Genomic DNA, 12162 nt, shown 5'->3' with positions numbered 1-12162 from the left:
GCCCTGGGTGGCAGCAATTTTAAACCAGTAGGTTAGAGACAAAAGCTAACAAGCTCTTTGGCAGCACCGCATGCGCTACCAAAACCAGGCCGGGAAACAATATTGCCTCTTTACATCTCTGGAGAGGTTCAACGTCACTGCTGGGGAAACGTCAGAACTGGCCGTCAGAGCCAGGCACTGAGTCAGCTTCCCCGCACTCAGCACTTCCACAGCACCTCAGTCCTGGCCCTCCCCTTCCCATGTTTGCTATTACAGCGCCAGGCCTCTCTTGGACACAACCAGCCGCGCTGACCAGGTCACAGTGTGCTGGAGTGGGCAAACCCTGCTTCCACTGTGACATTTGGGCAGAGGTGGAAGGCCAGTGCCCTCACCGCTCTGCTCACCCAGACAGTGAGAGTCGGCAATTAGTAATCCAGTTAAGATGCTTACGGCATCGATTTCGTTGAGCGCCTTCCACTGTTCATAGGGCAGCTTGAGGGCTTCTGCCGTTTGGATTGTCCTCTTGAGTTGGCTGGTCCAGATTTTGAGGTCCTTCAGGTTCTGCTCCTCAACAAATTTGTTCAATGCACTGGCAAACTAAAGGAGATAAAACAAAGAGTGTGGTTACTGAACCTCCACTACCCAGGGCTTCCAGATGGTCCTGCTTACCCTGGATTTCAGAGGTGCTCATTTAGGTGCCAGTAGTGCACTGAAATGTTGCCAATTCAGAAGACACATTCAGGCCAACACCAAGTGTGTATATATATATATATATATATATATATATATATATATCTGCCACTTTTTCTCATACACGGCATATTACAGAACCAGGGACTTTCTCCCCCATGCCCAAATACAAGAGGGATATTGTTCCTCTACCTTCTTGCCCCTATTGGAGAGTCCAGAGTCACCTCCAATCTTCCCTTTGAGGTTGAATTCGCTCTCACCGTGTCGACACAGATAAATGGTGCGCGGCTGGACATGGATGTTCATTAGGTAATAGACAATCCTGCTCTGGATGTGATCCTGGACCCTGTTCACCAGGAACCTCCGGCCAACATCGATCACTTTGATCAGAGACACGTCCCTGTGGAAACCATGGCAAGGAGCAGTGGAAACATGAAGCAAAGGCAACTCTCGAGAATAAATGTCAAGGGGATATAATCCCCATGTTAAAAGGATTTGCTGCAGCGGTATTTCATGGTAGCTTTAAGGCTTTCCTTTGAAATCACTGCTACATTGAGACTGGCCAGGTAATCTCCATTTTCCTTGTTCCATTAAAAAAAGATTAAATAAGATTCTTCTGACTCCAGACCCATGGCTAGTATCTAGCACAAGCCTCCATTGTACGAGAGATCTGGGATAAGACAGCATCCTGCATGTGGTTTTCACACCTCCGGACAGCTGGGATTGACACCACACATTGAATGACTGACTACACTGAAACCCTGAAAGGCACTGCTGCTCCACACCCCTGCCAGGTGCAGAAAGTCACAGGGTGATGGAGGAGTTACTCATGGTAGAAAAGTGTTCCCAAATGGAGAAGCAGAGGAGATCAATATTGCAGCACTGCAGACTAAAACTGACTCTATCCAGAGTCATTAAGGGTGGCCAGGGCGTCCTAGGTGTCTGCATGTAAAAGTTACCGCAGGATGCTCTGGTACTCTGGCTCCAGGCTGGAGCCACAAGGCATAAAGGATGGTAAAAAAGCCAGATCTTTTGGTCCTTGAGTTTAGAACGAGAGCTTGGGGCTCGCTCTTAGGATATGTCTATACTACCCGCCGGATCGGCGGGTAGTAATCGATCTCTCTAGGGGATCAATTTATCACGTCTCGTCTAGACACGATAAATCGATCCGCGAATCGATGCCCGTACTCCACCGTGGCAGGAGGAATAAGCAGCGTCGACGGGGGAGCCGCGGCAGTTGACTCGCCACCGTGAGGAGGGCCAGGTAAGTTGAACTAAGATACTTCGACTTAGCTGAAGTTGCGTATCTTAGCTCGACCCCCGCCCCCCAGTGTAGACCAGCCCTTATTTTATTCTAATAAATTCACTTTTTCAAACAGAAACTGAAATACAGATCTATATTTTATTACCCTTTTCTTCCAAGACAAAACACCTCGAAGCCAAGCTATTTCAAAGCAAAACCCCTTACCTGTCATAGTTATCTGGGTCGAGCGGCTGGTAGCTGGCCTGGTAACAATTGATTCTCTTCATAAAGTCTTCCATGGCATCAGTTGAGTTGCAGTCCCTATAATCTGGGCTGGACAATTTAACTTCCTGTAGCAACACAGAAAGCAAATCAAAGAGTCATCAGAAAGCTTTCTGTACAGACAAAAGCTAGCGCCTCAGTCAATGACAGTGCAAACACGATATGTCTCGGAGCAATCAGGCTGGTCTAATATCAGGTGTCAAAGCTCTTCCAAGAGTCACGTACAAAGAGTCCACTTACAGCTGGAATTTTGAACTTATAAAAGAAGTAAAGTAAGAACAAATGGTAAGTGTAAGATGGGTAAACACATGGCTGCAGCGCGTATCTTGGGTTACCATTTCCTCTCCGAATCAAAGGTTACCTAGCTCAAGGGTTTCTCAGTGATTTAGCCTCAACATTTTGTTGCCAAGAAAAGAGAAGTGAGTCCAGTGACAGTCTCAGCTCCCTAACGAGTTGGCTGAGCACACCCACACCAAGGGAAAAAAAAAATACACCATCCAACAACTTGTAAAGAGAACCAGTGATGTCTACGTGGTTAGAGTGGAACATGGGAAGCATGTGACCTTAGGCAAGATAGTTGTACAGCACGTAGCAGAATGGAGTCCTTGTCCATGAATACCTACTGCATTATAAATAATTTAAATGTTCCGTGCCTCAGTTTCCCATCTGTGTAATGGAGGTAATAGTACTTTACTTTCTCCCACTGGCCTCATCTATTAGCATTGGTGAATTGCTTTAGATCCCTGAATGACATATGCTGTAAGGGCACAATGTTATCATCCAAGTTTCTGATGCTGCAGCCCCAAGCTTTGGCATTGCAGCTAACAGTGTTGGTGTTGCAATTACATCAAACATGCTGACCCCTACAATGGCTTACACATGTCAGTAATATGGAAGCCAATGAAACAACTCATGAGAGTGAAGCTAACTAAATGTGTGCAGAACTGTTTGCAGGATCAGGGCCTTGTGTCGTTGCTGTCATTATTATAATTTATTTTCTTATATTGCATCTGAGCACTAACACACTGTTAATCGGTAACGTCTGGCAAAGCAGAACCTTACACACAATTTTATCTCCAATCACATACTTACGCATTAACTAACTTGAAGGGAAGTTACTGATTTGTGTAAAATAAGGTGTGAGGTATCCACAGAGATCAGAAGGGAAATAACCAAATCCAGGATAGACAGAGAGAAATCTGGTCAGCTCCAAGGTTTTGCTTTCGGTTCTTTTGGGGGCCTGCCCATGGAAGCCAAACTCCCACTGAACTTCACAGGAACTGTGCTTGTATGAGGGTGACGAGATGGACCCGATTCAAGTGTAGGATGTTCCCAGGTGCACCCTTATCTGTCTGAATGTAACTCAAAGCTGTGTAGGTTAATAGTACCATTAAGGGAATTCTGTGGAAAGGGGCGGAATGAGTCAGCTTCATATGTGGTGACACCGGACAGCAATACAAGACAAACCCCGGCCATAAAACCTTGTCACCTAAGGACAAACACCATTTGAACTCTGGGCATCGAGCCAATGGAGTTTGAGGTGCTGTAAAATGACTTGGAAAGTTGTGATGTAGAACTGGAGATAAGATTGGCAGTTGGAACAGTGCCTGGGAACAGGTTAGCGGGGAAAGTGAATTTTCATTAAAGAAATAAAAAAAGCCCCTCTCCTCTCTGGCCAACCCGAAGGCAGGGGGTCACCTCTTCTGACACATGCACAGGCAAGGCAGGGCACCAAAAAGACAGCTTCTCAAGAAGGCAGTTGCATGCCATTAATGTTTCTTCCCTAGCTAAGACTTCATCGAGCAAGCGGAAAAGTGCGTAGTGAGGCCCGGTTACTGTCTTTTCTTGTGCATCTGTTTAACAGCAGACAGTAACAGGGTGCTGGCTTAAGAGGCCCCTGTTAGCTCAGAACCTGCAAGCATAGCTCCCATCAAGGGGAACCAGCTGGAGTTGGCCGGGTGTGGCTCATTAAAGGAGCCTGAGAGCAATCACCTGTGAGCCTGCTGAGAGGAAGGCCTATAAAGCTAGCAGGAAGGAAGTAGGAGGATGGGGAAAGTGAAGACTGGTTGCTCTCAGCTGCTGTAAGAGCAAGCTGTGCCCTAAGGGGCTACCTGACTGGTACTGAATTGTATATAGTTGTATATACGTGGTGGTGGGGAAATAAAAGGGCACTGGTGCGTGACAGAGTGGGCTCCAGCAAATTTGTACCGCGAGCAACGAAGCGCTCGGCTACACAGACCTTGAGTCAAGTTTTCAAAAAGCACAGGAGTGACTTAGGAGCCTAAGTCCCATTGACTTGCACTGAGATTAGGCTTCACGGTCATTTTTGAAAATGGGATTTATACTCCAGCCACTTAAGAACTTTTGAAAAAATTGCCCCTTGCTATGAAGTTAGATTGTGACAAAGTGGGAATATTTTGTAATATTTTTATGAGTCATATGCGTGGCTCAGCTTCCCCCCTACTTTGGATTGCTACCAAGTGGCGGGAAAAGGATCACGATTGCTCTCAGGGCAGACTACAACATAGAGATGTGTGTCACCCCGTCTGGGTGAAACAATTAGAGTCATTAAGAAACAGAGACACAATGCAAGCTCCAGTGACTCATAACTTGAGTCTCACCAGCAGGAAGCTCTGGCCAGGGGGGCTGTGAACTCAGTGTGGTCCTGCCTTGAGAACAAAGGACAGACATGACCAACAGGGGATAAGAGATGGCTTCTGGAAGAAGCTCAGGGCTCTCTCACCTTGGAATAGACTAAGGAAGGAAGTCAGGGAGAGAGAGAGCTTGAAAATGGAGTTCACCACAGCTTGGCTGATGAATTGTGTCTTGACCAGAATGGACTACGCTTTAACCTTCATTTCTCTGTGCTAACCTAAGGACTTCCCACTTGACCAATAAACTCTACTCCGTTTTGAAAATGCTGTTTGGGGGTGACACTGCAAATACCGGCTGGAGTGCGTTAGACCTGGAAGAGAATACACGTCTCTACCAGGAGTCTCCCTCAGTTGGACTTGCTGAGCAGAGCAGGCTGGAGCCCAGTAGCTCAGTCTAGGAGGCCATGAAGCAGCGTGGCCAACCCTGAAAGAGAACCGAGATCCCGATGGTGGGGAGGGGGCTGTCCTGGCACACTGCAGGGCTTCCTCCAAGAGACTGTTCAAAAGCTGGGGTGTGGCACAGATCCTGTGGATCCCTGGCAGTTACATATTAAAAGAACGAGGACTGGGGAGCTCAGAAAAGATTGCAAGTGATGGCTGTATTCAAATGCATTTGCCTAATCCTGAAGGGGCTGGTGCCAGACAGTCTTTACACACTTTCTGCCCTGAGACAGGTCAAAATTAAATATCCTCAGCTGGTGTAAATTATCCCAATGCCGCCGAAGTACAATAAGCTGATCACCAGCTAGGGTCAGATACAATCTGTGCAAATACAGGATTTAGAAATAGATAATAGCTTTCCATTCTCACCATAACATTGGTGGCAACCACGGATGGGTCATTGCAAACAGATTCGATGAAGAACACCTGGAAGACAAAGCAAACACCGGTTGAAGATTGGCAGGGAAACAGGGAGTTTATTACATCCAGCCTGATGTCTGCTCTAACCACTCCATGCCATTCTGAATAGAATGTTTCAAAACTATTTCCTAATCCACCATACGGCAGAAAGTTTCCCCTCTCACCAGCTCATCTATTTTATTCTCCTTGGCTTGGAGATCTTAGGGGGTAGTAGGGTGGAAATGTTCTTTATGTTTGGTTCCCACTAACCTGGGCTCTGGAAACCCAGGGTCAATACCCTGCTTCACCACAGACTTCCTGTGTGAGCTTGGGCATGTCACAGGCCCAGATCCTCAAAGGTATTTAGACTCCTCACTCCCAAGTTAGGCAACTAAATACCTTTTAGGACGTGGACCTAAGTCTCTCTGTGCCTCTGTTTTCCCATCTGTAAAACAGCACTTCCCCACCTCAAAGGGGTGTTGTGCAGCCTGAGAGATACTCAGATACTATGACAACTAAGACAACTCCCATCTTTTCATGCTCTCTGTATGTGTATATATATATATCCTCAATATATGTTCCATTCTATGCATCCGAAGAACTGGGCCGTAGCCCACAAAAGCTTATGCTCAAATAAATTTGTTAGTCTCTAAGGTGCCACAAGTACTCCTGTTCTTTTTGCGGACACAGACTAACACGGCTGCTACTCTGAACTGTCAGATACTATGGTAACGCAGGCCATATAAGTACCTTAGACAGATAAAAGTCTGGTGTATACTGACCTTGAACCCATTTTCTTTGGCAAAGTTTAAGACCATTCCTCTTCTCTCCCTTGTTGTATTGGTAGCATCAAAAACCTATACAATAAAAATGTCAGGGCGGTCACCTTCAGGGGACATTTAAATAGCTCTCGGGGGAGGGGGACAGGGGAATACTGTTTGACAATATATTTGCTGGGGTTTAGAATCAGAAAAAGAAAGTAATAAATTCATCACTTAAAGCAGTTTTCAGTTATAAGCCTTTGCATCTTATAACAAAAACATGGCAGTAAAAACCTCCAGAAGGCAAGTAAGGGAGCAGAAGGGATCCCGTGGATTTAATGACATGTGCAAGGAAGGATGGTCTTAAGGCACTGAAGTTGTGGGTTCAATTCCTGGCTCTCCCACCACAAGCTTCCTTTGTAGCCTTGGGCAAGTCACTTAATTCCTCAGCCTCTGTTCAGCCCTGCAAGCAGCAGGTAGATTACTCACAGGGAGGCTGTGAGGAAGATTGTGTTCATGTTTGTGAGGGTCTCGATACTGTGGAGATGGGACCAATCTGAAGTCCTGTAATGATGGGAACGGCCTATTCCCCAGTGCGCTGTTCCAGTGTGTAGAACACAGGCCGCAGGATGCAGTTTCACTGGGGGACTGTCTCAGCACACACTGACAAGGGAGTATTTTGAGGATGGAAAGAGGCCTCTTGTTTCAACTAGCAGCCCCTTATCTGAACTTACCGCGATCTGGCCACCTTCCTCCGACAGATACAATTTGACGTCTCTCAAGGCGGCTAAGGCACATTGTCTGCAGCAGAGGAAGAAAGAGATGTTTCTTAAGTAACTCGAGATGCTTATAAGAGCCAGTGGCTTGTTCCTGATGAAGAAGCCTTAAAGTTCCAACTCCTCCTAACCGTTTCACAACCCACGATTCCTGTGCAAGGACTGGCATCCCCTGATCGACGGTCTGGAGCTGTGTGGCCAAAAGCCCCCGTTCTAGGGCCACTGGCTTCACATCAACGAGGTTTGCCCACTTTGCAGATGGGAATCCCAATTCTGACCTCCTGTGAGCGACTGATTAGATAACAGCTACAGCACTCTGTGAACATGAAGCCACTGTGCAGGTTATTCAACACCTCAACGGGACAGCAGGCAGCCTTGCACCTTGTGATGGCTCTGACAAGCTAAAAGGGAGCTGCACTCCACTTTCTCACCACAGAACCCCAAACCAGGAATGTCAATAGCCTGGCCTGGAACTGGGGAGTCCCCGGGCTCCAAGGACGATACTCTCAGGGCTCACTTTTCAGAAATGCTGAGCACCCTCAAAAGTTCAGCTAATGTCAATGGGAGCTGCAGGCGCTCAGCTCTTCTGAAAAATCTAAGGCTTAGATCCTCAAAGGGAATTGGTGCCTAAATCCCTTTCAGGGTCTGAGCCTAAGCCCTGAATGGGAAACCGAACGAGAGAAGCTGGGTGGGGGTGAGGCAACAGGGGAAATCTTAAGAGACCGAGTCGGACCGTGTTTCCAGTTACACCGTTCTAGCTCCAGAGTAATTCCCTTGAAATCAGGGAATTACTGATTACAGATTACAGAATCTGCTGTAAATCCCTCCAATTTACAGCAGATTCTGGCTCAAAGAGAGCGGGCGGGTTAACAGAACAAGGCGACAGCAAACTTACTTCCGGACATTCATGCCCTCCTCATTGTCAGGGCGGAAGAAGTCGTAGGAGCTGTAATGCTTCACCGCCTCCCGGCGATACTCTCCCACGTTGAAAACTGCAAGGTGAAGGCGGGGAGTGAGAACAGCATTGGAAAGGGGCCAGCTAGTATGTCCCATACACAGCACAGCAGGCTCCAGGAGCATGACAGGATGTACGGAGACCCATCCAGGGATTGGCAGGAAAAGGGTTAACCCTCTCTCTCACAACACCCCCACTACGAAACTAGCATCTCCTGCTGATATTCTCCAGGGATCCAGGGATCCGAGCCGCCAGGGTGTCAAACATGGCTGGGCTCAGCAGCCCACTGCTCCACTGCAGGGAGCTTTGGCAAGGGCCCACACGCTCTGGACAGACCCGAGAGCCAGATTCGCCCTGGGAGGAGGTGGAGCAAAAGGTTTTGGGAAATCCCTCACACACTGAACTCTGCTGCAAGAAGCCCTTTCGGTAAACAAACCAAATGGGCTTGGCCCCCTCGGTGAAAAAGGATCATCTCTGTAGTCACTCATCAGTGGAAGGGTCGGGGGGCAGGCAGAAGCCACCAAGTAGTCAGGATCCTCTCTCAAGGATCTCTCTCCCCGATGGATGCGGAAGAGGGAGATCCTGCCAGGCTCAATCCACTGGAGTGTTTAACTCCACAGGCACATCCCCAGTGGACCAGGGCACACATCTTCTAGCAGGAACAGCTGGCTGGGGCCTCACCTTTTGTTGGGACACCAATCCAATTGAGGTAGCGAGTCAGCTTCTTGGAGATGTAGGTCTTCCCCCGAGCTGGAAGGCCAACCATAACGATCACAGTGGGGGAATTGGTAAGCTGCGGCCCGCAGGCTACAATGAAGAGAGAAAACACACAAGAAGTCATTATAATCCCTCAGCATCATCCCTGCGAGGTTTGACAAAGCAGGCATCAGGGTGCTTACTACTGCTCCAACATCCCCGCAGTGCATCCACAGCCGGAGGAAATCTAATACCTCCCTCTTTAGTCTTCCCTCTCCCCCTCCGAACAACTGGCGCCAGGCACTGCAGCCTCGAGCCCGCAAATTTGCTGACTCATTTTTGCAACAGGATCTGCTGAATGAACACGTGTCAGACTGAGCAGAGATGGGCAGCAGACAGCTCTGGGGTTGCCGGGTAACGAAGCCTGATGCAGTGGCCTGATGAAACCAAGCAATACCTCTTCTCCTAAGCACTGATAAATAGATACTTGAACAGAGAAGAGAGGGAAGACAGACAGTCTTACAGCTGAAGTTCAGGATTAGGAGACACGGTTCTACATCCAGCTCTACCACAGACTTCTGCACGACCTTGGGCAAGTCACATCATCCTTCTGTGCCTTAGTTTCCCCATTTATAAAATGAGGACAATAATAGCTCCCCCACCTCACAGGGACACTGGTGGACTACTTCAATAAAGAGCTAGTGGAATGCAGGCGACAATGGTATGATTCATTATGTTTGGTTTGAAACACAAGATACTTCTCCTCAGAACCTGGTTCCCAGAAGAGTTACTCAGTATCCAAGCTCTTTGGAACGCTAACGGGCCGCCTCCTGCATATGACTTTCCAGCAACCTAGACCTTCTTCTATACAAGTGAGTAGTTCACTGGGATTCAAAAGGCACTGACTGAAGCTGATCCAACTTAGCAGCAAGGCGTTCACGGATCACACATGCCCGAGCAGAACTGGCTCCTAGCTAATGCTCTCTGCTGCTGCCGCTGCCGAGATGGCATTCTGGAGTTGCAGGCAGATGAAGTCAAGTTAAACCACGCCCAGTCCCCACTTTGTGACTTTGCTTTGTACACCACTCCCAGAGGACTCAAGTGTTCTTGAAGTCCTCTCACAACAAGGAGCACGGTGTCCTGAACATCCCAGGGACACGGGAAGTGTAAACGTGCTTCACTGCAAGTGACTTCTCACTGAAACGGCCTTTAGTTACTTCGCTCCTGTAACAGAGTGCAAAACTGGTGCTCACAAATGCAAGCCACGGCAACGCTAGCCAGACCTAGGCATAGGGCAGGCCTTGTTCGGACTGCTTTCCCCACTCAGCAAATACACTTCCATTGGGTCTCGCAGAACGGCCCTGCCCATTCTAGTCCTGTCTGTCTGTGCTCAGGAAGAGATCCAAATGAGGTACTGGATTTATGATGCAGAAAAAAAAAATCCATGAAAGACTAAGGCTTTGGCTACACTTGCAGATTTGCTGCGCTGGAGCAGGGTGTGAAAAAACACCCCCTCCAGCGCTGCAAGTTGCGGCGCTGCAAAGCGCCAGTGTGATCAAAGCCCCAGCGCTGGGACGGACAGCGCTGGGAGAGCTCCGACTACACTTAGTGCTTCAGCGCTCCCACGGCAGCGCTTTGAAGCGCTAAGTGTAGCCAAAGCTTTCGATGCGACTGCTGCACTTAAAAGCTTGCAGACATGACTGCAGGTCTCTAAAGCCCTGAAAGAGAAGGCTATAAACCCACTGGACAGTCCGTTCCAACCAGCTTTCTTAGAATGAGTAACAGCTTTTAAGTGAACACAAACATGCAACTGACCACCCTCTTGTGCTTGAAAAAGGACAGAAATAGAAAGATGCACATTCGCTGCAGAGCTGTGGCCATTCAGAAAGAGACATTTAAGAGCGAAACGGTCCATTACAGCCTCCACTGCTTACCACATGTATCTAAAGCTATTTTGAAGCAGGTACTTTTTAAAATTTAAAGCCCGATCTGTGTCAATGGATTGAAATTCAGTTCAGAGATGACAGCAGAAAAAGCACTATTTGACACGGCGGCAGGTTAGCTGTTAAAATAAAGATCCCTCCTCGTTTAACCTAATTACATGGCCAAAAAGTAGCAAGATTTCTGAGCCAAATTTATCTCGTACTTAGACATCTGCACCCCCAACAAGGAAAGGACTGGCACTTACACCAGGTATAGAAAAATGCAAGAAAGGATGACAGCTGTCATTGATGGCATAATAGAATCTGGATTATAGTTGAGTTCCTTAATGCTACTTGGCATCCCATATGCAAAACCTCCTGGTCTTCATGCTAAGCATAAGAACAGCCTTAAATAAGAGTCACCTATGGACAACTCAGAGTGAAGTTATCACCAGTCCTCATTTTATTCACAAGCCTTTCAAGGACATTTTTTCTCCTTTCCTTACACACTGATAGTTCTGTCTGGTTTGTCAGCCTCATCAGAATGGCATGCAAGGAGTGAATGTCTTTTGTTATTACAGCAAGAAAAATAAATGTAATAACCGCACAGAATGAAGCTGAGCTTTGTGCACGCAATAAACGGGACTCTCATTCGGCTGCATCAGATCAATCTGGATCATGTGATTTGCTGAGCTCCGCCAATATTTTTGGATGGTGCAAGCAAGAGGCAGATTGCTGAAAGGGAAAGGGGTAGGACTTTTCTCAAACTAGATTTGGGAGTTGCAGTCAAATTTAAGGGGTGTAGATTCCTTTCAATGTCTATGGACATTCCTGTGCATCGAGATCAGGAGATTTCTACCACCTTGCGTCCAAAAAAAAAAAAAAAAAATCCTAAAGCTACTGGAAAAAGGACAGCTTGGTACAAAATTATAGCAACAGTGAAAAAGACCAATTAGATCCTCGAGTCATTACTCTTGCCAGTGCCTGATATAGCTGACTAACAGAGGACTGGATCTTAGCCAACAGGGAGGTCAACACTGAAAAATCAAAGAATGATAGAATGGTTAACTTAAAAAAAAAAAAACGCACACGAGTTTTTCTTGCACTAATGGGAAAAAAATGAAGCCGGTCTTGAAACACTCCAGTAAAAGACTAAAACAAATCTGAAAAGAAAAAATTCCTGGTCGGGTCTGTTCAGCCTTGCTCTCCTGAGTTACCATCTCGCCTCTGGGCTCTGCAGTCCGGGTCTGCAGGGCGAGATTAAAGGAGCGTTCCCCCAATTTTCCCACTTGAGCTCACCAAATCAGAGCTGGGCTGCAGCAGTTACAAGAGATCCCCAATCCCAGACCTCAGGGCAGCACCGC

The 12162-nt window shown here is 47.5% G+C and overlaps 1 protein-coding gene across 10 annotated transcripts in view; it reads right to left on the bottom strand.

Annotated features, from left to right (window-relative positions):
• PFKFB3 (6-phosphofructo-2-kinase/fructose-2,6-biphosphatase 3) overlaps window positions 1-12162 on the bottom strand; it is a 70216-nt gene that overhangs the window by 13711 nt on the left and 44343 nt on the right. For all 10 annotated transcript variants that reach the window (XM_044978461.1, XM_044978436.1, XM_044978476.1 and 7 more), the window contains 8 exons: window positions 8862-8987; window positions 8121-8217; window positions 7184-7250; window positions 6471-6545; window positions 5659-5715; window positions 2138-2262; window positions 862-1069; window positions 430-576 (listed from right to left, as the gene is read on the bottom strand). In XM_044978461.1, coding sequence (XP_044834396.1) covers window positions 430-576; window positions 862-1069; window positions 2138-2262; window positions 5659-5715; window positions 6471-6545; window positions 7184-7250; window positions 8121-8217; window positions 8862-8987 — 902 coding nt within the window. The remainder of the gene's footprint in view (window positions 1-429; window positions 577-861; window positions 1070-2137; window positions 2263-5658; window positions 5716-6470; window positions 6546-7183; window positions 7251-8120; window positions 8218-8861; window positions 8988-12162) is intronic.

Source organism: Mauremys mutica, chromosome 1 (assembly GCF_020497125.1).
Source record: "Mauremys mutica isolate MM-2020 ecotype Southern chromosome 1, ASM2049712v1, whole genome shotgun sequence".
In the NCBI taxonomy this organism is placed as follows: Eukaryota; Metazoa; Chordata; order Testudines; family Geoemydidae; genus Mauremys; species Mauremys mutica.
The sequence above is the reverse complement of the archived record's forward strand: the minus strand, read 5'-3'. Positions and strand labels throughout refer to the sequence as shown.